This window comes from Glycine soja, chromosome 6, assembly GCF_004193775.1.
Source record: "Glycine soja cultivar W05 chromosome 6, ASM419377v2, whole genome shotgun sequence".
NCBI classification, from domain to species: Eukaryota; Viridiplantae; Streptophyta; class Magnoliopsida; order Fabales; family Fabaceae; genus Glycine; species Glycine soja.
This window is the reverse complement of record NC_041007.1, coordinates 31,942,695-31,968,404: the sequence shown is the minus strand read 5'-3', so window position 1 is coordinate 31,968,404 and position 25,710 is coordinate 31,942,695. Positions and strand designations below refer to the sequence as shown.

The window sequence follows — 25,710 nt, the reverse complement described above, 5'->3', positions numbered from 1 at the left end:
ATAAATGTTAAAATATTTTTTGTATCAAGTGTCGCCTTAGATAATTGAAAGTCTTGGTGGACTTTCAGCCTAATGACACAAAAATACATCATAGGATTTGACATCTTAAGCACCTCATGTTACAAAAAGGTTAGTGTACCAAAGAGTTGCTTGAAATAAGTGATACAAATAAGTCTATAAATCAACGTAGTTCCCTATTGGAACATAAGAATTAGTTGCATACTTGCTTTGTCTCATTGTGCGAAAACTATATAATAATATCTTATAATGGAAACATGGGTACAAGGGGAGAAAAAACACCCTTTTGGTGCATGCACCTAAACACATTATTTTTTATAAAGGAAATAGAAAAATAAAAATGGAACAAAAAAGAGAAGACAAAAATAGCGATTTAGCCAATTTTTTGCATGCTAGCAGCAATACCCTTCATGGTGAGAATCAGGTGGTCTTCCAAACCATGTGCATATTCACTTGTTGGGTTAAGTGTTATAAGTTCATCAACATGTTTACTTACCTTTATATAGACTCCTTAGAGATGTAAGGGTACAACTTCACGTTATAGTTTGGATCACGAATATATTTCAATGCGTGTAGGCTTGGCATGCGTTTATTAAGAGTAAATAGTGTATAACATGTACATATTGTTTTTAAACTGTCATCTTTGATTAATTTGTAAACTTTAACAATAACTATTTTAAAAATTATACCTACCATGATTTTTCGTTAGTGACAATACCATGCACAAACTAATGAAACATAGAAATTAAACTCATTTATTAATTAAATGAGGTTTTTGTAAGGTCATGAAAAAAAGTGGGGCATCAAGCATAATTTGAACTAAATTAAGAATAAGATTCTAATTTGTCCTAAAAAAAGTTACATGGTAAAATTAGCTTTACTTGAAGGAGGAATTCCTTGGTTTCTTCATACTTGGTCCTTAACAACTCTCCAAATGACCACAAATCCTCTAAAACAAGGAGCTTATCATAAAGAGCAACTATTTTGGGGGTCTACTTTGGCAAACACTATTTCCACTAAATCAAGAATAGCCTTAAAGAAAGGCCATTAATTATACATCTCTTCTAGCACATGAATATTCCTTACATCCTTCTCAGTAACATGTTTAAATGTTGTACCATAGCCTAGCCACATTGGAAGAGGGAACCTTGTCAGTTTACCTACAATAACCAAGCCTTATTTCCACTAGGTGGAATCAGTTAAATAAATCAAATGATGCCATAATATTATAGGTCATGATTATATGGATCAAGTTTGCTTAATCGGCAGAAATTGAAAGAAAAATAAGTAGTTTAATATGCTTGTTAGTACGTATAATTTATTTTTTTGTTTTTAGTCGTTGTTATAGATCTTTTAAAACTTTTGAAAATGATTATTAACATCTCAAAGTAGTTATTAATTTGGTATATTTAGATGCATGTCCTAACTCACATTATCACTAAATGATGAGAGACACCATTTTAAAAAAGTTAAACTTTCAAGAACCAAAACCTACAAAAAAAATATTTTAAAGGAACTAAGACCAAAATTCACCATATTTACAAGAATTAAAAACATATTTAAATCAATTTCTTATGGATCATGTTTTTAGTAATCTTTTTAATGCTTTCATTAGTCATACAAAATAAGAGTTACATATTTAGAGATATTACTATGGCATCAAATTATTAAAGCATCAAAGTTTTCTTCACAAGACTTCGTGCTTTATCAAGTTCACTTGATGTGTTTTCATGACCTGAGAGAACTTCTGCGTGTAGGTGTAAAAAATTATTCGCACCCCCTTTATATAACGGAATCATGATTCAGTTTTATATTTTTTTGACACCCCCAAGCAATGCAACAAAATCACGATTTCATTGTTTTTTTCTATTTTTGCATCCCTAAACAACGCAACAAAATCATGATTTCTTTGTCCCACTATAGTGCAACAAAATCATGATTCTGTTGTAATGTTTTTCTTTTTAAAAATTGAAAAAAATGGTATTTTTTATTGACTGAACACTACTTTTTTCTTATACATATTAATTGAACACTATTTTTTTATGCGCATATCAACCGTATTAAATATAGACACAATCTAAACCATTTATTTTGTTGGTGCAATCTCAACTGTTGGTATGACTCATGAAAGAAAAATACATCATCTAATATAAATAGCAGTAGAGGTTTGACACAACTCAACTCCTTTGATTGATATTTAGCATGTTGTTGAAAACATGGAGTGTACCTATTGTTTTGTATTGGGATGATGACATGATTTCGTCATCTAAAGGGATGTTGTTTGAATGTCTTAATGGTCCTAAAGTCGTCAGAAATAATGAGGACACGTCACTTGATGCTTTAAGGAAAACAATTATGGACGCCATCAAATGTAGCAAAATTTTACTTTCCTTTTTTTACTCTCAACCTATTTATATAGGTGATGGTTGTGTTGAATATGAGTGTATAAAGCTTAAACGCGATGATGATGCGTGAAAAATATTTTTTTTATCTTTTTAGAATTTAGTGGAAAAATTCTAATTAAGTAGCACGCAATGTTTTACCGATCTTCAGATGAAACCCTTGCCCTGGTGCGTAAAACAAGGAAACCAATATCTGCTTATGAGATCATTGGTTTGATGCGTGATAAATTTGTGTAGTTTTTTTTATAAAAATTATGCACTACTTGTTTTTTTAATAGAAAAATCATTGTTTATTTAGTTGTTGATGTTTGTTTTATGAATCAAATAAAGAGATCGATGTTGTTACATTATTAGACGTGTGTTGTTTAAACAATTGATGAACACAAAAAATTAATTCAAACACAATATAAATTGAAAAAAAAATCAAAACAACATAAAAAACTATACATACTACATCAAAACATAACAACAACAACAACAACAATAACAATATATGTGTAACACAATTGATGAGAATCCTAAAACTAGCAAAATACAAGAACCTATGACCAAGAGTATGATCAAACAGTCAGTGGATACACTCCAACAAATGGTAGCAGGCATACTTAACAAGGCCTAAGTGGAGAAGGACGAAGGCCCAAGTGGAGAAGGATGAAGGCCCAGAGGCAGAGGCACTACCAAGACTATCAATTGTTGCTAAAGGCCCAGACTAATTTGAAAGCCCATGCCAAATATGTTCTTTTTTTCATTTATAATTTTTTTTTGTAATTTTGGCAAAAACTATTTTGAAGGCCCATGCCTATTTTTATCTTTTTGTTCAGATACACTATATGTATTGGTTTTTGTTTTTAGTAAAGGAACTTTTGGCCTTTGATAAAATTTTGTGAGAACTTCTCTCTGGGTTCCTCGCTAAACCAATCTCGGACTTATCAAGGTAATCCTTGTGGCGTCTACCTGACTTATCTTCCCTATCCGGAAGTGGTGTCATCCAAAACTCTGTATCCTGTATCAAGCGATCCGCTCCTAGTAAGGATCACATCATCTGGTATCAGAGCTTCGGCTCTTGATATAGGTTCTATCCTATCCAATCTTTTTCTTTGTAATATGTCCAGGTTCGTGTTTTGTTCTTGTTCTGTTATTTGCATTCTTGTTTGCATCTTGTTGCGTTCTTGTTGTGTTCTTGTTTTTTGTTCTTGTTCTTGTTCTTGTTCTTGTTCTTGTTCTTGTTCTTGTCATGTTCTTGTTCTTGTTTCTTGTTTCTTCCAGACTTTGTGTCAAAAAAAATTTGTTTGAACTTTGTTTCAAGTTCTGTTACAAATTCTATTTGGGGACAATTTGGCTTATTGAACGAATTTTAGGGTTGAGTGGGCTCTTGAATCTATGTGCCTATTTTCCTATTGATCAAATTGCCTAAATTATCCTAGACAAATTTGAAAAGAAAGCATTATAAAAAAACAGTTGCAGAAATTTTGAAAAAAAAGAAGAAGAAAAAAAGAAAGAAAGAAAAAAAGAAACAAAATAGTTGTTTGATCTTTGAACACAAAATTGAGGCAGTTAGAGAAAAAAAAATTGGCAAGAAAATCATGGACCAAATCCCCTTACCTGTATTCTCCTCTGAATTCTAAGTGTTTTAATATACAGTGGACCTCAAATGGGCAACCATAGCAAAAGTTATGACCAATTGAAGTTTACATGTCATCTTCGTTAATTTTGTTCTCTTCTTCTTTGTGATTAAGTAGCTTCCTTGTTTCTTCTCTTTGTTATCGAAATCAAATCTGTTATCCAAATCAATCAGTTATCCAAATTAAATCTAATCTGTTATCCAATCAAATCTAATTTGTTGTTCAGATCAAATCTAATCTGTTATCCAATCAAATATAATCTATTATCCAAATAAAATCTAATTTGTTATCCAAATCAAGTATTATCTATTATCCAAATCAAACCTGTTATCCAAATCAATTTTTTTACTCAGTCTATGATAATGAAACTGTCTTTCCTATTATACTACCTTGTGTGTCTAATTTGATTCATCCAGGAACTTAAGAGGGAGTGAGTGGTAAAAGGAAAGAGTGAAAACATCACACAAAAGCCTATATTGAGAGCATCAAACATGAGTGAACTATCATCAAAGAGAGAAACATGTGAGTAGAGTGTGGTGAGGTCCTGAAACCTTTTTTTTTTAAATTACTGCAAAAGATTTTCTTCTTTATTTATTATGGCAGGAGCTGGTGATGGTGGTGGTGATTATCATCAACTGAACGGATCTCAGCATTTGTTATTGGATGTAATGACTACACAGATGCAACAATTGTTGAACCATAACAATGAAGAGCTCTATGGACGAATAGAAGGTCTGGAGAACCAACTGAATCAAAATATTGGAAGACGTTATGGTGGTAACAGAGTGGGCAATGTTGGACCCAGGCAACACAAAATGGAGGGGCAGAATAGAATTGAGGGAGTAAAACTCAATGTACCTCCTTTCATGGGCAGGAATGATCCAGGTGCCTACCTTGACTGGGAGATGAAAATTGAGCATGTGTTCTCTTGCAATGATTATACTGAAGAGCAAAAGGTGAAGTTAGCAACAGTTGAATTCTCATACTATACCCTTGTTTGGTGGAATAAAAATCAAAAAGAGATGATGAGAGAGGAGGGACGGGAGATAGATACATGGACTGAGATGAGAAGGGTGGTACAAAAGAGGTATGTCCCAACTAGCTACAGCAGAACCAAGTGATAGAAACTCCAGAGGCTGTCCTAGGGAAGTTTGACTGTGGAGAAGTACTACAAGGAGATGGAGATAGCACTAGTGAGGGCCAACATTGAAAAGGAAATTGAGGATGAAGAGGTACCAATGTTGCAAGTTCTAGGTTAGTGTCCAAACTCAATTTGGATACTAAGCCCCATCCTAGGCCATACAGACTTTAGTGGCTTAGTGAAGATGAAGAGGTAAAAGTGACTCAACAGGTTGAGGTGTGTTTCACCATTGGAAGATACAATGATAGGATGTTGTGTGATGTGGTTCCAATGGAGGCAACTCATATACTGTTGGGAAGACCATGGCAGTATGACACCAAAGCAGAGCATGATGGCTTCACCAACATGATTTCTTTCCAGCACCATGACCAAAAAATTATTCTTAAACCTCTATCCCCTAGAAAAGTGTGTGATGACCAAATTAGAATGAGAAAAAAGAGAGAACAAGAGAAAGAAAATAGTGAGGCACCACAGAGGAATAGGAAAAAGAAGAGTGATACACCTGAGAGAGAGAGAGTGATACACATGAGAGAAAATTTAATTGTTTTTCAGAGGCGAGTGAAGTGAGGAAAGTGTTACTTGCTTATGAACCACTTTATCTACTGTATTGCAAAGACAGTAAAATTTCTACTGATAATTCTAATGAGTTAACTATTTCTATTTCTCCTAGTGTTGTACTCTTATTGCAGGAATTTAAAGATGTCTTTCCCAAGGAGATTCCTCATGGACTACCACCTTAAGAGGCATAGAACATCAAATTGATCTCCTTCCAAGAGCTTTATTGCCTAACAGGCTAGCTTACAAAAGCAATCCCCAAGAGACTCAGCATAAGGATGCACAGGTCAAAGTTGAGTATGTGAAAAGATTGTATGACCAAGTGAAGGTCCAAATTGCAAAGAAGAATGAAATCTATGCCAAGCAAACCAACAAGAACAAGAAGGAAGTGGTACTTGAACTCGGTGATGATCCTGGACATTTGAGGGCAAATGCTTTCCAAGAAGGGGGGAATGATGAGAATCCTAAAACTGGCCAAATACAAGGACCTATGATCAGAAGTAGGACCAAACAGTCAGTGGATACCCTCCAACAAATGGTAGCAGGCATACTTAAAAAGGCCCAAGTGGAGAAGGACGAAGTCCCAAGTGGAGAAGGATGAAGGCCTAGAGGCAGAGGCACTACCAAGACTATTAATTGTTGCTAAAGGCCTAGACTAATTTGAAGGCCCATGCCAAATATATTCTTTTTTTTCATTTATAATTTCTTTTCGTTGTAATTTTGGCCTAAACTGTTTTGAAGGCCCATGTCTATTTTTATCTTTTTGTTCAAATACACTATATGTATTGGTTTTCGTTTTCATTGAAGGAACTTTTGGCCTTTGATAAAATTTTGTGAGAACTTCTCTATGGGTTCCTCGCTGAACCAATCTCGGACTTATCAAGGTAATTCTTGTGGCATCTACCTGACTTATCTTCCCTATCCGGAAGTGGCGTCATCCAAAACTTTGTAGCTTGTATCAAGCGATCCACTCCTAGTAAGGATCACATCAACAATGATCAATCATTTTTTCTACTCTTGTTATCCTTCTTACAAGGTCTTTGTGTGCCTAAGTTGCACCTAGTTGTTAAACCCTCTCGCAATACTTGCAAAGCTTGTTGTATGAGTTGATGATGACTCTTACCCTCTGGCACAACTTTGAGGTCCAACAAGTTTTGCATAGCTCCTGACACCATTTGGAATCGATCATGCAATAACAACAATTGCAATTAATAACTATTTTTCCACTGTAGTCTTTGGCTAGACACAACAGAATTGTGATTTCATTGTGTCATAAAAAACAAAAAAAAAAAGCAATGGATCACAATTCCATTGGGTGCTCATTTTTTTTTATTTACAAATAAAATGGAATAGTGATTTTGTTGTAGACATAACTACAACAAAATGATTTTGTTGAACACAAAATCACAAAAAAAAAGTTAGTACCTTAGAGCATAGACACGCAAAAGGGAAGGAGAAGAGTTGGGAAGGAAAGGAGAAGAGAAGAGCTCGTAAGGGTTTAGAAGGGAAGGAGAAAGGAAGGATTGGGGTTTGGGCGCAAAAGGGGGAGAGAAGGAGAAGTGGGTGCCACGAAGGTAGGGGTACGGGTAATGGAAGGAAGAAGAGGGAGTGGTGGAGAATTTTGAAATAGAGGATAAACAGATTTTTTCTCAACTTTGTATGAGTCAATAACAAATGGAATTGGAGCCAATAGTAACTCCAGTGTTTAACTCACAAGTTAAATAGTTTGTCATGGATTTATTGAGTTAAAAAAGAAAAAGAAAAATAAAAGTGTATTCATATTGGTTGGTAAGTGTTTTAAGTTACACACAATTTTAGTTCCCAATAAACTGAAAGGTGGAAGAAATATACCATTGGGAAAATTAGTGAGAAGGAATGTTAACAACAATACAAAATTTACGGGAAGGACGACTTCACCATTCCAAATGGTCATTGTTGTTACATAAAAGATTATTGATTCTTCACCTTTAATTTTGTATTAATAGTCCATCCCTCATTAGTCCCTTTAACTTTTGGGTAACATGCACTTAATCAGTGGCGACTGTAGCTATATGTTGTTGCCGACTAATGAAAAAAACAAGATTCATGCATATTATGTTAATTTACATTTTTTGAGTCACTTGCATTTCTCTACTTCCATTTATTCATTCAATTTCACTTTTGTAGTTACCTTTCTTTTCTCTCTTTTATTGTTATTATTGTAAATTGATGGAGCTTTGTGATCTCAATGACAACATAGGCACAAATTCGGCATAAATTTGGATTTTTATTTTTTATATTTTTCATCCTTTGTTTTTTTTTTTTTTTTTTTGCAGACCGCAAGCTGACCTTTTAGGCTGCAGGTTACATAGTACAGTTGCAGCAAGTTACCTTAAATGAAGACTTTTTTTTCTCTAAGTGAGAGACCACGAGTGTCTCCTCACCTATTGAGCTAAAGACTAATTCCTCTCTCGGTTCATGGATAAGAATCAAGGAAATTTGACACATAGTAAGAATCGAACACAAACTTTTTCATTAAATAAATTATTCTCACTTATATATATATATATATATATATATATATATATATATATATATATATATATAGCAGCCCTTTGGTTTAGGTTGAAGACTTTTTATTTTGTGGGTTTATAAGGTTTGCGGGCCTCTACGAAATTTGGGCTTAGAGGGTGTTACTAGGTGTACTAGCCATATTGCTTGTGCACCCAGCAATAAAATTTAATTCCAAAAATGCACTTATTGCTTTCTTCTTCCTTTTAAGTTACCTTTTTTACGGTAACACATTCATTCCTTCATTTTCTTGGTTTCTTCTTGTTTTTTCATTGTCGTGAGAGGTGTATTGTGCCGCTTCGGTCAAGGTGAAAGTGTTACGGAGGTAAGTCAATGGTGGTTGTTGTGGTTGTTGGTTTAGTTGTTAACGGAGATATGTTGAAGGTATGTCGGCGTTATTTTTTTTTTTTTTGCGTAACATACGGATTAAAGAATCCCTAAGTTATATAAAACTTATGGATTGCCAATCTGTATGAGTTAAATTGATTAAGTAATTAGTATAACTCATACGGATTGGTTAATGCGTATGACTTATACGGAATTCTTATTTTTTAATTAAAAGAAATATTTAATTTTTAAAATTTTATTAAATAATAAATATATTAATATGATTGTTATAAAAATTAATGTGTATAAAAAACTATTTGCTTATTTGTTTATTTGAAATGTAACTAGTATTATTATTTTAAATATTTTTAAAGTGTAGTTTTATAATTAATTTGTAAGTATTTGTTTTGATATTTTGGAAATGTAAAATAATTTACATTTATAATTTATGTATAATTTATTTGAGTTGTTGTGGTCTAAAATTGATTTTTTTTGTGGTTATAATTTCATGAATTAGAATTAAGTTGAACAATATAATTTATTTTAGTATATATGATTAGGTTATATTTTTTTATCTATTATATGGTTATAAATTTTAAGTACAAAAAGTTGATGTTATTGGTTTTTAATATATAGGGTTATTAATTTTAATGTTTTATAATATTATGCGAAGTAAAAAATTACCTAGGGTTTTGTTTGATAGTATATGTATGGTGTGGTTAGGGGTTGTTTGTTTGTGATTGAAATTTTTTAATGTGTTGTTAAGATGGACGAAGATCAATGAATGTATGACAATATAATAACTGAAGAAGTTAATGTGAATGAACATAATGAAGACGAAGCTGGTGAGAATGAAGAACATGTTGATTGTTTTGATGCGTTCAATACTTCTCAGGTATTAATATGATTTATTGTTATTAAAGTAATTAAATGAATGTCCCTTGAAAACTAAAATTGTGTGGATTGCATTGTAGGTGTTTGCTACCCAAGATGATATTTTGCATTGGGCTCGATCTGTTGCTTATGAAATTGGATTTGTGGCGTTGATTATGAGGTCAGACACAAATACTAGTATGAGAGGAAGGACTTCATTTGTCTTAATTGGTTGTGAAAGGAGTGGTCAGTATAGGTCTAGGAAGAAAGATTTTGTAAGAAGAGATACTAGCAGTAGGAAATGTGTGTATCCCTTTAAGCTTCATGGGAAACTAGTGGTTGGAGGCCAAGGATGGATGGTGAAGTTAATGTGTGAGAGTCACAATCATGAAATGGAAAAGCCATTAGTTGGACATCCATATGTTGGTCGATTGACTAAGGATGAAAAGATAATTATTGCTAATATGACAAAGTCAATGGTGAAATCAAGAAATATTTTGCTAACGCTAAAGGAGAACAATGCCAATAGTTATACAACAATCAAACAAATATACAATGCAAGAAGTGTATATCGTTCTTCCATAAGAGGCAGTGATACTGAAATGCAACAACTAATGAAGCTTCTTGAACGGGATTAGTATATTCATTGGCATACATTAAAGGATGAAGATGTCGTACATGATATCTTTTGGTGTCATCTTGATGCAGTGAAGTTATGCAATGTCTGTAATTTGATATTTTTGATAGATAGTACCTACAAAACAAACAGGTACAAGCTCCTATTACTTGACTTTGTTGGTGTGACACCAACACAAATGACATTCTCTGTTGTTTTTGCCTATTTGGAGGGAGAATGTCTAAATAATTTTGTCTAGCCTCTAGAACGATTTTGAGGTCTTTTTCTAAGACATGATGTCCTCCCTAGAGTTATTGTTACCGATAGAGACCTAGCATTAATGAATGCAGTGAAAACTGTATTCCCTGAGTGTATGAACTTGTTGTGTAGGTTTCACATCGACAAGAATGTCAAGGCAAAATGTACATCTCTGGTTGGTTAGAAAATGCATGAGATTATGTGATGGATGCCTGGAGGAGTTTGGTTGATTGTCCTTCTGATGATAAGTTTGATGATTGCCTTAAGAAGTTTGAAATTGTTTGTTCACCGTGGCCAATGTTTGTTGACTATGTCAACTAAACATGGATAATTCCCCACAAAGAAAAATTTGTTAAAGCCTGTATGAATAACGTGATGCGCTAAGGAAACACAACAACAAATAGGTATGAAAATTGTAATTTTTTATTAGGGTTTAGGACTTCATGGATAAAAATACTTGTATTTGTTTATTATTTTTTGTGTATTTCATATGCAAGATTAGATATGCTTATTGGGCTTTAAAAAGACTATTACAAAATAGCTTTGGAGACCTATGTAGTGTTTGGGAAGCCATGAACAACATGATCATGCTGCAACACACCAAAATTAAGGCATCTTTTGAGACAAGTACATATGTGGTTAGACATGTTTTTAAAGTTACCTTATACAAGAGACTACTTGGCATGGTATCAAGGTATGCTTTAAATCAGATTGCTGTTGAGTTTGAGCGTGTACATTATGCTGGCAAAAACCCTTCTCATTGTGGATGGGTCATGAGAACTACTCACAATCTTCCATGTGCATGTGAGCTATCCAAATATGTTGTTGGTACCATTGAAACAATCCATATGTTTTGGAGGAGATTAAGTTTTTCAGACAAAGGGTTATCTGAGCCCCAAGTGAGCATAACCGAAGAGATGGAAACCATATCCAAGTGATTTGAAGAGCTTGATGTTTGTGACAAAGTTACTCTAAAGAGTAAACTATGGGAAATTGCCTACCCTGATCTAAACTCTATGTGTTCTCCTCTAGAAAATGTCAACACCAAAGGTGCTCAAAAGAAATCGATGACCAAACATCAAAGATCAACAAAGTGTGATCCGTCTTACTAGGAGTATGTTGATGCTTTACATTCTGTGCAAAATAATAATTCTTCAGTCAAACGTAGTGCATCATCATCTGACCTAGCAATTCCAAGAAGGACTATGCCGATGTTAGATCAATTTCATCTGTACATTCACAATTCCATTGAAAACATTGTCAATGTCAAAGCAGACGGTAACTGTGGATATCGTGCAATTGCTGCCTTATTAGGTATGGGTGAAGATTCATGGTCTTTGATGTGCAACCATTTGCTTAAAGAATTTACTAAATGGTCTGATGAGTATATCAACCTCCTTGGTGGCATAGATATATTTGAGGAATTAAAGTGGTCCTGATGGATTATCCATGGTATGTAATTTATGTTATTTTTATTTAAAATTTAGTTTAAATAAATATAATCATAACTATAACATGGAGGTTACTGTGGATAAGGGGATGAATATAACCAACATGGATATGTCATTGCATCAAGGTATAATGTCATCCTTGTTTCTTTGTCTCTCCAAAAAAGCATGACGTTTTTTCCTTTTAGAAGTCAACCACCAATAGATACTTTTGTGCATCTCGTAATATGTATCGGTCATGTGTATGACAATCATTTTGTTCAAGTACATTCATTATAATCCTGTTTATTAATTTATGAAATCAATTGTGTTATAATAATTTGAAATTGTTTGTGCATGTGTAACAAGTCTATTTAAGAGACCATTGTCCCTTACCACCTCTAGCTTTGTTATGGTCTAAGAATTGTCACCCTTTCTGGTTGTTGTATGACAACAATGGGACCCCATCAGAAATGTATGGAAAAACAAGAAATGAGCTCGAACTCTCTAACTGCACGGTGGTCACTGTAAGGCATCCAACAAACAACATTAGCCGTCAATTGATCTAGGCACTTCTGATACATCGACACTGGTAATGCCTTCCCAAAGGTCCAGCAGCAGACACGTGGTTTCCTTTCATGATAGTCTTTAGTAGTAATAGCCTCAGAAATAGCTGGAAAATGATCATAAATCTAACACTACACATATTTTCAAAAGAAAAAAACATTAAATCAATATATAGAAAAAATCAAAAAACAAAAAAAAATTAAATTCAGTTATAATTACCTATAATAGTGTGATATATCCAATGAGTTGTTTTTCGCTGCTCTTAGACGCATCATTCAAATTATCGTACATATGCACTAGGGTGGCAGCTCCCCATGCATAGCTTCCACTCCGAGTGAGGTCTCGAAAGGCGTCCAAGAACTCCACATGCATGTGATAGTCGTACATATGCCCCCATGACACTGTACTGTCTCAGCTCTAGCTTCATCTGCATTGGCTTCAAGTAATTCCACTAATAGCAACACTGCTTCGTCAACATGCAAAGTCTCGAAGCTATGGAAGGCGCCTGTGATGGGCAGATGAAGCAAAGAGGCCACATCATCGAGGATGATGGTCACCTCTCCTACAAGAAAATGGAAACTACTAGTTTCCTCATGCCACCTCTCCGCAAAAGTTGATATAAGTCCCTGATCGCCAGTGTCCAATGAACATGTGATTAGAGGACTTAATCTCGTGGCAACAACTAACCCTTCAATCTCTGCAGTAGGCCTCCCAAATTTCTAAACCTTCCTTCCATGGGAGGATAGTTTCAATTTAGGACATTCCTAAAAACAATTAAATAGTTTTAACAATAATAACAAATACTTATTGAAATATAATTTATTTAAAAATATAAATGTCTCTTCATTCCAAATAATAACTGCAACATGATTAGTATAGCCAGTCAGAACTGATGTGTCACGCGGTCCGCCTGGAAAACCCTGGGCATCAACAGTTGTTTCTTGAAGTTGTTGGAAGACCTTGTCAGCTGCGTCATCCACATGATGAACATCCTCGGCAATAGGAACAACTTCCTATTACCTACATGTGGATGTTGTGGGTCTTTGCCGTCGGGAAGCTTCATCTAAATCATGATTTTCTTCTCTCCCCATAGCTCTTCCTATAACTCTGCCTAAAGCACGACCCAAACCTCTGATTCTAATCATAATCGACAAATTTGAACATATATAAAAAATTTTGTCAAAATTCAAACAATACTTCAATCAATTACGATACAATAATTCATAAATAAAAAAATTATTTTATATATATATATATATATATATATATTTCAAAATGTATTTTTAATTTAATTAATTTTATGAAATCAAAATAACTTCTTTATTAAAAATAAATTTAAAAAATCACTATAATTAATTAATTACATTAAAAAACAAAAACTATGTCTCCTTGCCTTTTTTTTTTACAAATATATATATATATATATATATATATATATATATATATATATAATAACTATAAATATATTTATAATTAAAAATAAAACAATAAATATTTCAAAAAAATGAAAAAAAAAATTTTATTAAAATATATTAACTATTCAAAAAAACATTCTAAATAATATATTTATAGTTAAAAAAATAACTATTTCAAAACATAATTCAAAATAATCTATTTTAAATTAAAAAATAATTATTTAAAAACAAAAATAAAATTAATATATTGAAAATTAAAAAACAATTACTATTTAAAAAACATTATTCAAAATAATATATTTTTATTTAAAAAATATACAATAACTATTTAAAAAAATTAATATATTTACAATTAAATGACAATCACTATTTAAAAACATTATTCAAAATATTCTATTTTTATTTACAAAATAAAAAATAACTATTTCAAAACAAAAATAAAATTAATATATTTACAATTAGAAAAATCAATCACTATTTAAAAACATTATTCAAAATAATGTATTTTGATTTAAAAAATAAACAATAACTATTTAAAAAAATTAATATATTTACAATTAGAAAAAAATAACTATTTAAAAATATAATTCAAAATAATATATTTTTATTTAAAAAATAAACAATAACTAATTAAAAACAAAAATAAAATTAATATATTAATAATTAAAAAAATATAGATTACGTAATCCGTATGAGTTATACGAATTAATTAATCAATATAACACATACGGATTAGCCAATCCGTATACATTATACGGTTCATCAATACGTATAACTCATACGGATTAACAAATCTGTATGCATTATACAAATTCCAAACGCCCCCAGCAGCCATTAAAATCAACCAAAAAGTTTACCTCGACAGCAGAAACAGCATAGGTGGAAACGGCCTCAACGGCAGCAATGGAAGCAGAGGACGGCGCCAGTGCAATACAAAACGCAGAACAATGGAAAAAGAGGAAGAACGTGGGCTTCTACAGCGTAAGGACGAAACGCCGGAGGGGGGGTTTATAAGATTTAAGTGAAAGATATTTTTGCTACTTCACTTAAATTGTTGGGTGCACAAACAATGGTGCTGGGTACACCTAACAACACTCAGGCTTAGATGGACTGAAATACATTAGCCCTATTCCTTACAGCCTAGTAAATAACAGTTTGAAATTTTGTTGAGAGACATTTAGCCATGGCTTGAGGAGAATTACCTCTAACAAAAAAAGCGTCACAAGAAAATAGAAAATGAAGTGTAACCCTGCACGGGCACTTTAAAAATAGAGGCATACACCAACGGAGTCCATTCTATTTGTTAAGCAAAGTCAATGCAAAAACCAAAAACAAATCTTTGATCCGTTGCTATTGTCATTTAATTTGCTTGGTTGAATCGTTGATGTACCGTGTGGTTGATCTTGAGTTTATCAAAGACTAATTTCAGTTTTTAAGTTTATTAAACCATTTTCTTGTAATAGAAATTTCCAGGAATTGAAATTCCTGTAAGATTTTATATATAAAATATATTTTACTACTATGTTACTTTTCTAGAAATAATACAATGAGAAAGTATAATATGGGAAAGTTTCTATGAAGATGAGAAAGTTTTACTGTCACTTATTTACAAGTTAAAATACAAAAAGTCTTTTATTCTTGAAAAATATAAATATGAGAAAATTCTATGTCAAGTGGCACCTTAAATTTCCTTTAAAAAATGTCACCTTAAATACTTTAAATGTGTATTTTAAGTTGAATTTAATGAGATAATATATGAACCATCAGTCTTCACCAAACAATTCTAATTAATTGATTGCGTGAATGTGTGTTTTCCCTATCTGCATGAAATCCGGATCCAACTTTCTCTGCCTAATGACACAATTCATATAATTTGGCATCTGATGTTAAGTGTACCAAAGAGTTGCATGAAACAAGTGATACAAAAAAGTTTATAACAACTAGTAATTAGCATAATTTTGTTTTGGAACATAACAATCAGTTGCATCTCTTTTGTAATAATATCTTATAACATGGAAAACATGGCTACAAGGGCGGGGGGGGGGGGGGGGGGGGGGGGGGGGCACACCCTTTTGGTGCATGCACCTAAACTCATTATTTCTGATAAAGGAAACAGAAAATAAAAAGTGGAACAAAAGAGAAGACAGAAACTCAGATTTAGCCAGTGTTTTGCAAGCCAGCAGCAATACCCTTCATGGTGAGAATGAGGGTGTCTTCCAAACCAGGTGCATATTCACTTGTTGGGTTAAGTGTTATGAGTTCATCAGCAGGTTTACTTACCTCTATAGACTCCTTGGAGATGTGAGGGCGCAGCTTCACGTTATAGTTTGGATCGCGTATACGTTTCAATGTGTAGGCTTGGCACACGTTTAGGGTAGTAATATAAGAATCACGCAAGCGCAGTCTTTGCTTCAAGTATGGATCTCCTTCAAGAAGATCCCTATGGCCAGCCACCTACCAATAAAGAAAAAAGAAAATTTAGTTTGTGTAATAACTAGAGTCTCTTATTCATAGTATATTTCAACCTTTAATTAAGAATTAACAACTATTATATTCTTGATACTTTGGTAAATTGAATGGCAAATCAAGACTGCTTGTATGTATTATAGATGTGAAAGAAAAAGGGCTTATTAGATACACTTCCTAAAATTGGAGGGTTGTATTATGCTTGATACCCTTCATTCTCTACACAAAATTTCATTTTATGTAATAATATAATACCATGTATCCTTCCCATAAACACAAACCTCTCCCAATTTATTAAGAGTATATAGTGAATGACAGTACAAAGGGTTTTTATACTGTCATCTTTGATTAATTTGTTAACTTTAACAATGAATATTTTTTAAAAGTTATATCTACCATGATTTCTGATTAGTTGACACTGCAGCAGAAACTGACGGAACATAGAAATTAAAGTCATTTATTAATTAAATGAGGTTTTTGTAAGGTAAAAAAAGAAGGGGCATCAAGCATAATTTGAACTAAATTAAGAATGAGATTGTAATTTGTCCTAAAATAAAAATGTTACATGGCAAAAGTAGCTTTACCTGAAGGAGGAATTCCTTGGTTTCTTCATACTTGGTCCTCAACTGCTCTCCAAATGACCACAGATCCTCTGAAACAAGGAGCCTATCATAAAGAGCAGCGATTCCCGGGTCTCCTTTGGCAAACACCATTTCCACTAAATCAATAGTGACCCTAAAGAAAGGCCATTGATTATACATCTCCTGCAGCACATGAATATTCCTAACATCCTTCTCAATAACATGTTCGAATGCTGCACCAAAGCCTAGCCACACTGGAAGATGGAACCTTGTTTGTGTCCATGCAAAGATCCAAGGTATGGCGCGCAGTGTCTCAATACCTCCACTTGGCCTCCTCTTTGCCGGTCGACTTCCAATGTTCATCCTTCCATATTCCAACTCAGGTGTGGCCTGCATTTCACAAGGTTGATAGTGATTGTTAAATTCAAATGTCAGTTTACCTATACAACAACCAAGCCTTTTTCTCACTAGGTGGAATCAGTTAAATAAATAAAATGATGCCATAATGTTCTATTGTAATTCCATATTCCAACTCAGGTGTGGCCTGCATTTCACAAGGTTGATAGTGATTGTTAAATTCAAATGTCAGTTTACCTACAACAACCAAGCCTTTTTCTCACCAGGTGAAATCAGTTAAATAAATAAAATGATGCCATAATGTTCTATTGTAAATCATGGCTATAGATAAATCATCTAAATATATGGATCAGGTTTGCTTAACAGAGTGAGAAGTGAAATAAATAATAGTTTGATGTGCTTGTTATTCCCTACAAAATATTTGTTAGTTTTTAGTCTTTATCACCATTTACTGGTGATATGACATGTTTCTAGACATACCACATCACATACCATCTCAGCATAATTACTGACATGGCATATCTAGATGCATGTTAGGTATGCTAAATGATGATGGAAACCATTTTTTTTTTAAAAAGGTTAAACTTACAAGAATGAAAACCATCAAAAAACATTTTACACAAACTAAAATCAAAATTCACAATATTTATTTATAGGAATTAAAAATAAATTTAAACCAATTCCTGTAGTAACCTTACCAGGCGGAAATACTCAACAAATCGTGGTTCTTTGAACACAATGGACCGGTACTCCTCAGTGGCAATGACAGCCATCTCATCCATCAAAGCCCGCCATTCTGGTTTAGGAGAAATTGGAGGATGCATTCCATGTTCTAGAGTAGCTGCAGTGAACCTTTGAAGCGTTCTGAAGCACAAGTGCTGCTCTCCAAATGATTGCTCAATAACTTCACCTTGGACAGTCACGCGCAGCGATCCATGAATGGTATCCGGAGGCTGAGACAGAATAGCAAGGTGAGTTGGACCACCTCCTCTTCCGACCGTCCCTCCACGGCCATGGAACATTGTCAGCTTCACACCATACTCTTTAGCCACCTTTATAAGCTCCTCTTGAGCCTTATACAGCTGCCACGCGGCCGAAAACCTTCCAGCATCTTTGCCAGAATCAGAATAGCCAATCATCACTTCCTGCTTCCCATTGATCCTGTTTCTGTACCAGTCTACGGAGAACAACCGTGCCAATGCAGCTGGTGCTGCTTCCAGATCAGCTAGCTTCTCAAACAATGGCACAACTCTTAGTGGATGCTTGACATGGCATTCTCGCTGCAGAAGCTCAACTGCAAGCACATCAGAAGGTGCAGTTGCCATTGAGATGATGTATGCTCCAAAGTTGTCTGGTGGAAGCTCTGCTATGACATGGAATGTGTCCAAAACGTCTCTGATTTCTTCTGTTTGGAGAAGGTCAGGGCCAAATAGGGGCCTTTTGCCACTCAACTCGGATAAAAGCCATTGCTGCCGTTTTTCCTCGGACCATTCCTGGTATGAGCCTATTTCCAAATGCTTGGTGATGGCATCTAAGACATCGGTGTGGCGGTCTGACTCTTGCCTTATGTCGAGCCTCACTAGGGAGAGTCCAAAAGTAGAGACTTGTCTCAAGAAATCTAGAAGGCTTCCATCGGCAATTGCTCGATCGCCACAAGCACAGAGTGATCTGTAACAGAGCTCAAGGGGTTCCAAGAACTGGACAACATTTTAACTATGATTAGTATTTGGAAGATCAAGATATCTCTCAGAAAATGATATTTCACATCATTACTAGTTTAAATATCTTTTTTGTCTCTTCAAATATACCAGTTTTCGCCATTAGTCCTTCTAATTTTTTTTTTGTTTATGATTCTTATAATGTTTAAACTTTCTGCTCTTTTGATCCTTTCTGTCAAATTACAGAAATGCTTGCATGACGGAAAAAGCTCAAATGTCAGATAAAACATCATCAGCCATGTAAGCATTTTTGTAACAGAAACTAATAGAGAAGATAAAAAAAATGAAGAAGGTTTGAATATTATAGGGATGATAAACAAATAAAAGTTATAAGGAGTAAAAGAAAAAATTGATCTTTCACAAAGACAAGAAAGATTTTAAGACAAAAGTTAAGTGGTTCATTTAACTATGCAAAATTCAGAATTTATTTAGTATTTGACAGCCAAAAGCTAACATGAAATGGAGCTAAGGTTTACACACAACATATCCTTGTTTTGTCTGTTCTTTACCAGCAACCAAATTGAAGAACAAATTAACTAGTAAATAGTAATAGTGCATAAATATTGATGATTGGTAATTCAACGATGCTAACAAATATTTTAAGAAAACAAAACTGTATCAAAAACTATGCTGGTCAGGAGATTTTCATAAACCACATAAACAAAATGGAGGCAATAGTTGCATAACACTGATGATTTGTAGTATTTGTAAAAGACAGAAAGTTAACCACAGAATGTACCTCCTCAACATTGGTGAATGTTTCTTCCTCTGGAATGTCAGAGTAGCCATGAGCTAGCAAATGGCGCGAGCGCTCTCGAGTATGGTAAAGCCTATTCCTTACTTCACCCAGTAGCACACGATATGGTTCATTTGGAGGAATGACTTTCCAGAATTCTGTGGCATGAATTAAGTAAAGAGTATCACAAAAGTGAACTAATGAGCCAACCTTAAGTAGATACCATACTTTTGGACCTTTTTGCTAAATATAGTACAACACCTATTCCATGAATTTAAAGAAAGATTTTAGTAAACACCTATGTAGTGTTTTGCCACTGAATTTTTCTTGGAAGACCTGTTAAGTTCATCTGCACGAACACGTAGCTCATCATTGCAGCGCCACATTGACAGCTACAGAAACAACATGGGAGAGAAATCAGTGTCATTTTAATAATTAACCAACAACAAAGATCATTTTAAAAGATTTGTAGAGCTATTAATTACTTCAAACATAAGATTCTCTATCTGGGAGTAGTACAAGTTAGCAGCCATCATTCTAGCCAATAAGCAAACATCTCTTGTCACTTCTGGAGTTACTCTTGGATTGCCTGCATCATATTGAACATAGTTAGACACACACTTTCGGGGAAGCTTAATAGAATCATGACACCTTTTAATAAGTAACTGAAATAACCTAGGTAGCAGTTGATGTTTGATATAGCAAATTTGCAGTATCTGATATTTCAAGCTTCACAAACCCCATTTGTGTTTAATTAAACAATTACTTTGTTTTGAAATCAAATAGGATTTTACTGTAGAATTTTGTAGATAATTAATAGATGCTTCCATTTATTTTATAGGTTTTGCTGCTAACAAGCTATGAAGCACGGACTCTGATACTGCCGCCGAACACAACATGGGCGCAGATACTTCGACACAGTCAATGTCTAAAATATAGGACACGGGAACAATGCATACACACAAACAAAGAGATTCTAACTAAATGAAATATGAGTAACATATAACAAAATATCTAAATTGATGGCATATTCATCATTTTAAACCAACCCTCTATGTTTTTTTAAGTGTATTAGTTGTGTAAAGGTGATGAGCATAAGTGTTCAAGCCAACAAAAAAGTAATTTTTGAATTAGACACCTAACAAGAGGTGTCAGGCAAGTGTCCAGGTGTGTTGGCGTCGGAAACGTGTCTAACACGGTGACACTTTGAACAAAAGAGGTGTCCATGCTTCATAGCTAACTAGTGTCCTAAGGACACTCGTTAAGAAATCATGATGGGGTTGCATTAAAAATCACAAAGGTGTGTAATTAGTAACACTTTTTCATAATAAACTTTTCACTTTTATTCCTTGAACAGTATATCATAAGAGCACTTGTTAACATTCTCCTTCATTTTATACTGAGAAATAAGAACATACCATCACGATCTCCACCCATCCAAGAGGAAAATTGAATGAGAGGAGCATTATAAGGGACACGCTCATTGATCCCTATATTCTTCAAAGCTGTATCAACACGACGTAGAAATGTTGGTACACCCTTCCAAATTGTTTCATGGAAGTAACTCATCCCTGCTCTCATCTCATCTTGTGGGGTTGGAGGGGTCCTCCTGATTTCATCAGTACGAAATGCAGCTTGGATCTACATGAACACAAGCAAGATAAATAAATAAGTTTAGAAAAATACCATGTATTTTTCACTTTGCAGAAGAATTATTCCAAGGTATAAAAATAAAAAAATCTCCATTTTTCTTAACATCCGATTTATTAATACTTATACATTACCAGTGTAAAACAATTTAATATATTGCTTTTGATATGAACTCAAGAAAAAACACTAGCAAAAAAAGAATAAAAAGAAATTCTATTAAACAAAAGCCCTTTTGATATTCACCTCCCTCTGTAGAGCCTCATCAAGTTCCTGCTTATCATCAGGAGTAATGTCTTTGGCATACAACTGAGTTAAATTATTTCTTATCCTGTAAGGCAGAGGAACACATGAAAATTTAAATTCCTTCACTTCTGAGTAAATCTATTCATAAAGAAACAAAAGAGAGAAAAAAAACTCGATACAAACCTTCCATGTTTTTGAAGCAAAGACCTACGGACAGATTGAGTTGGATGAGCAGTAAGAACCAGATCAACAGTCTGGTTTTTCAGTGCATTAAAAACTTCCTGAGGAGACTTCTTCATATCCCCAACAAGTTTCTTGAGAGTTTCTTCAATATCTGATTCAGTGGTGGCATTGTTTTCATCAGCAAAATCACCTTTCTTCAACTTGTTCCTTCGGCTGTGCGCAATTTGGACCTCTTCGGCTAAGTTGGCCAAGTTAAGCATGTGGGAAAAGGACTTGGCAACTACAATGGAATCTCCAGCATCCAAACTAGTTATCAGATTTCCAAGTTCCTCCAGTTTCTTTGGGTCATGTTTCCCTTCATACTCAGCAGAAAGCTCATACACCTCTTGAACCTGTGCAAGAACAAATTAAGCATCAGCATAAAACATTTTTCTGGCTCATAATTTTAAAGAAAAATGCAAAGGCACGTCGTATATACAAGTTAAGGCCAACCACAAAATGAATCTGTTGGCCAAAAGATTAGGCCATTTATAATCTTGAGAAAAAAAGTTATACACTGATAATGTAAAAAGTTGTCGTTCATTTCTTTTCACTAACTTTGTATCCATCTACTGATGAATCTTCAAGCACCAAAGGGAACAGATTCTCTCGGGAAAAAGGAAAACTTCCCATGGTCAAGTAGTATGCTCACTGTTTATTCTTTTAAACATAAACTTAATAATACAAATATATAATTGATGGATTTCATTGAAGGATTAGGATCTCATGCAGTGATAAAGTCATAAGATCCATTCTCAAGCAGCAAGAGACATAAGGGTCATTTTTTTTTTATCCTTATAGGTAAGCTACAGATATAGTCAAAGTATTTCAATTTTCTAATAAACAAAGGTTGAAATGGAAGTTAACTCCTAACCTTGTGGCTCCTGTTTTCGTTTTATCAATTAAAATACTTTTTATTTCCAATTAAAATACTTGACACACAGATGAAAACTGCACTTTGAGTTTGACTCACAAAGTTGAAACCAAAGAGTCAACTGCCGAATTTGAAGGGGACAATTGGCATTTTAACCAAAAATTAAAAGTCAACGAGCTAGAATATTCAGAGAATGCATCCCCTCAAGATTCCATTACGCAAAAGACACGAGTTCCACATACAAGAGCTGAAGAGCATACCAAATGTGTTCTGTTTCATTAACACTTCCCGAAACCAATAGACTCAACCCAGTATCCAAAATCCTTAAACACATGCAAAGTTCCATGCTTTTTCACACCAAACCAATCACATGAACTTTAACAACAAAACATTGACACATAGAACTAAAGGGTGAGTAACCATATCCAATTATGAGGCCCACAACAAAAAAGGCCAAAAGAAATTCAGAAGGCTTCAAATCACTGAAATGAAAACTGAAAAAACTCACCGTTTCTTTCAGATCCTCCCCATGTAAATCCTGAAGAATATCAAGGAACCGATCCAAGAGCAAAGCATCATACTCAACCAGTTTATCATCCTCACTCACTTTGGCTGGAACCAACAGCCGAAGCTGAGCATCGATGGATGCCATCTTTTCCAAGTTCCTGTTTGCCATTGAAACCTTTCAAAGTACCCCCCACCTGCCAACATCAAAAGGGTCACACCAAAAGATTCAAAAAATCACCAAAACCCACATAGAAAAAAAAAACAAAACTTGAACATAGGAAAATCAAAACAACATAATCTACAATGGAGACATTGACAATGAAAAGTGTGTGGTTGGAAGCCACCAAGTAGAAAAGGCAAAACAATAAAGTGCCTATAAACACAGCATGTATTGAATTAAAGGGAAAACAATTGCAACCTGTTCCAAGTTCAAAAGGGTCACACCAAAAGATTCAAAAAAAAAAAACAAAACCCACATAAAAAAAAACAAAACTTGAACATAAGAAAATCAAAACAACATCATCTACAATGGAGACATTGACAATGAAAACTGTGTGGTTGGAAGACACCGAGTGAAGGCAAAACAACAAAGTGCCTATAAACGCAGCATGTGTAGAATTAAAGGGAAAACAATTGTAACTTTTTTATGACAACCATGATGGATCCATCATTGATCTAATCTAATGTAGTACCAGTGTTGGGGGCCAATTGGATGAGGAAGAAGAAGGAGATGACGATGATGTCAACCAGAGAAAAACCAATGAGAGAGAGAGAGAGAGAGAGAGAGAGAGAAGAAGAAGTACTAGAGTCACAGATCCAAAGCGGTGCAGAGAGTGTCATTATATAGAAAAAGGAACACGTATCCAATAAATTAAAGAAAGAGAGAGAGAGCAGGTTGTGAAAAAAACTAGAAGTAAAAGTCCTACTAGAAAACCTTCTCCAACTTGTTTCTTTTCCGACAGTGACTTTATCAGTGGCGGATTTGTAGCACCTCCAAATTTCCATGAGGTGGAAAGAAGAATATGCCTTCAAATTTTCAAAGATTCTCTCTTTCATGGTAGTTGGTAGTTTTTTTCACTGTTGAGCAAGGTCTAGGCTGCATTATATTGGCCTAACTGCCTACGTTATTGGCTTTTTCACAAAAATAGTATTATACTTTTTTTTTTGCATGACAAAAATTTTATACTTTACTTTTAAAATTATTAAAATAGTCTTTTTAAGAAATATTAAAATAGTATTATGCTTTAAAAAAAAATACTTACAAGTTACAGGTAGTAAGTCGACTTTCTAAATTTTGATTTTTCATTATAATATATATATATATATATATATATATAAGAAAATTGATTTTAGTTTTGCGAAACTAATTTCTAACTATTTTTCAATTTTCTGACAGCTTTAAAAATGCTGCAATTCTTTTAGCATGAAAAATCGTCACAAAATTAGCAAGTAAAATCACAAAACCAAAGTTGATTCACTAAAAAAGAATTGACGTTAAGAGAGTCGATTTACACCCTACAAGTAATTTTTTTCTTTATAAAGTATAGTACTTTGATAATTTTTAAAACAAACTGTGCCAAATTTATATAAAAAAATAGAAAATATAAACATACTATAGAAAAAATAATAGATATAATATGTAATACAATAAAAATAAAAATGAAATGAAAAAGAAAATAAATATATATTTATAATTACTTAAGTCATTTTCACGATAAAGGCATGAAAAGACTTGTTTTGGAATGGAGAGGCCATTGATAATTAACACCATATAGAGGTGTCGATCAAAAGGATCCTATTTTTCCAAATCTCTTTGTACTTTGCATTGAGAGACTTTTTCTTCTAATTAACTATATAATGGACCAAAAAATTTGAAAGCTTGTTATTCGATTATCAAGAGGTGGTCCTAAACTCTCATTTAGCTTTTGTGGATGATCTTTTCCTTTTTGTAGAAGCTACACTAGATCAAGTAGATGTTTTGAGCAAAGTCCTTGACTCATTTTATAGTAGCTCAGGTCAAAAAGTGAATGTGGAAATTAAAAAATCAGAATCTACTTCTCTAGTAATGTTTATTGAAATATTAGAGATGAAACTGTGCACAAGCTTGGCTATCAAAGAACAACGGACCTTGGAAGATATTTGTGGTGTTCCCTTACACCATGATGGGGTCTCAAAGCAAAGCTATCAATTTTTGCTTTATAAAGTTACCCAAAGGTTGAATAAGTGGAAAGTTTCACAATTATCCATAACAGGTAGAGTAACATTGACTAAAGCAGTTATTCAAGCTCTACCTAATCATGTCATGTAAACTACCCTTCTCCCCTCCATGGTTTGTGGAGATTGATAAAAAATTCTGAAACTTTATTTGGGGTCATACAAAAAACTCAATTAAAGTTCATTGGAGGAAGTGGGATTCTTTATGCACCCATAAGAGGAACAGAGATTTTGGTCTCAAAAAAGCTAATGTGATGAACCAAGCTCTTTTAATGAAGCTAGAATGGAATCTTTGCACGAGGCACAATGATTTGTGGGTTAAAATTGTTCATACTAAATATAAATGCGGAGAAGATGTTCTTCCTGTTACG

The 25,710-nt window shown here is 33.7% G+C and overlaps 1 protein-coding gene and 1 pseudogene across 3 annotated transcripts; both read right to left on the bottom strand.

Annotated features, from left to right (window-relative positions):
• Positions 1-391: 391 nt before the first annotated feature.
• On the bottom strand, positions 392-2,384 carry LOC114416099 (annotated as a pseudogene).
• Positions 2,385-15,838: 13,454 nt separating this feature from the next.
• Positions 15,839-23,965, bottom strand: LOC114416788 (phosphoenolpyruvate carboxylase, housekeeping isozyme-like). 3 transcript variants are annotated; one of them, XM_028381795.1, is made up of 11 exons: positions 23,818-23,964; positions 23,127-23,319; positions 21,706-22,097; positions 21,523-21,607; positions 21,048-21,270; positions 20,115-20,218; positions 19,928-20,021; positions 19,633-19,787; positions 17,874-18,872; positions 16,822-17,208; positions 15,929-16,225 (listed from the first exon to the last, which is right to left on the bottom strand). In XM_028381795.1, exons 2-11 carry the CDS (start codon positions 23,292-23,294, stop codon positions 15,929-15,931), a joined length of 2,904 nt encoding a protein of 967 aa, XP_028237596.1. In that variant the 5' UTR covers positions 23,295-23,319; positions 23,818-23,964. The 3 variants fall into 3 exon arrangements, with proteins under 3 accessions (XP_028237597.1, XP_028237596.1, XP_028237598.1); XM_028381796.1 differs by lacking the exon at positions 23,818-23,964 and having other exon boundaries at positions 15,839-16,225; positions 23,127-23,294; XM_028381797.1 differs by lacking the exons at positions 15,929-16,225; positions 16,822-17,208 and adding an exon at positions 17,274-17,362 and having other exon boundaries at positions 23,818-23,965.
• Between the last annotated feature and the right edge of the window lie 1,745 nt (positions 23,966-25,710).

Excerpts from the sequence above, each read along its gene's own strand:
- LOC114416788 (XM_028381795.1), bottom strand. The coding sequence starts at position 23,294 with ATGGCAAACAGGAACTTGGAAAAGATGGCATCCATCGATGCTCAGCTT. Across the intron at positions 21,608-21,705 it reads TTGCTTCAAAAACATGGAAG|GATAAGAAATAATTTAACTC; the intron begins GTTTGTATCGAG and ends TCTGCCTTACAG. Across the intron at positions 20,219-21,047 it reads GATGGGTGGAGATCGTGATG|GCAATCCAAGAGTAACTCCA; the intron begins GTATGTTCTTAT and ends AATATGATGCAG.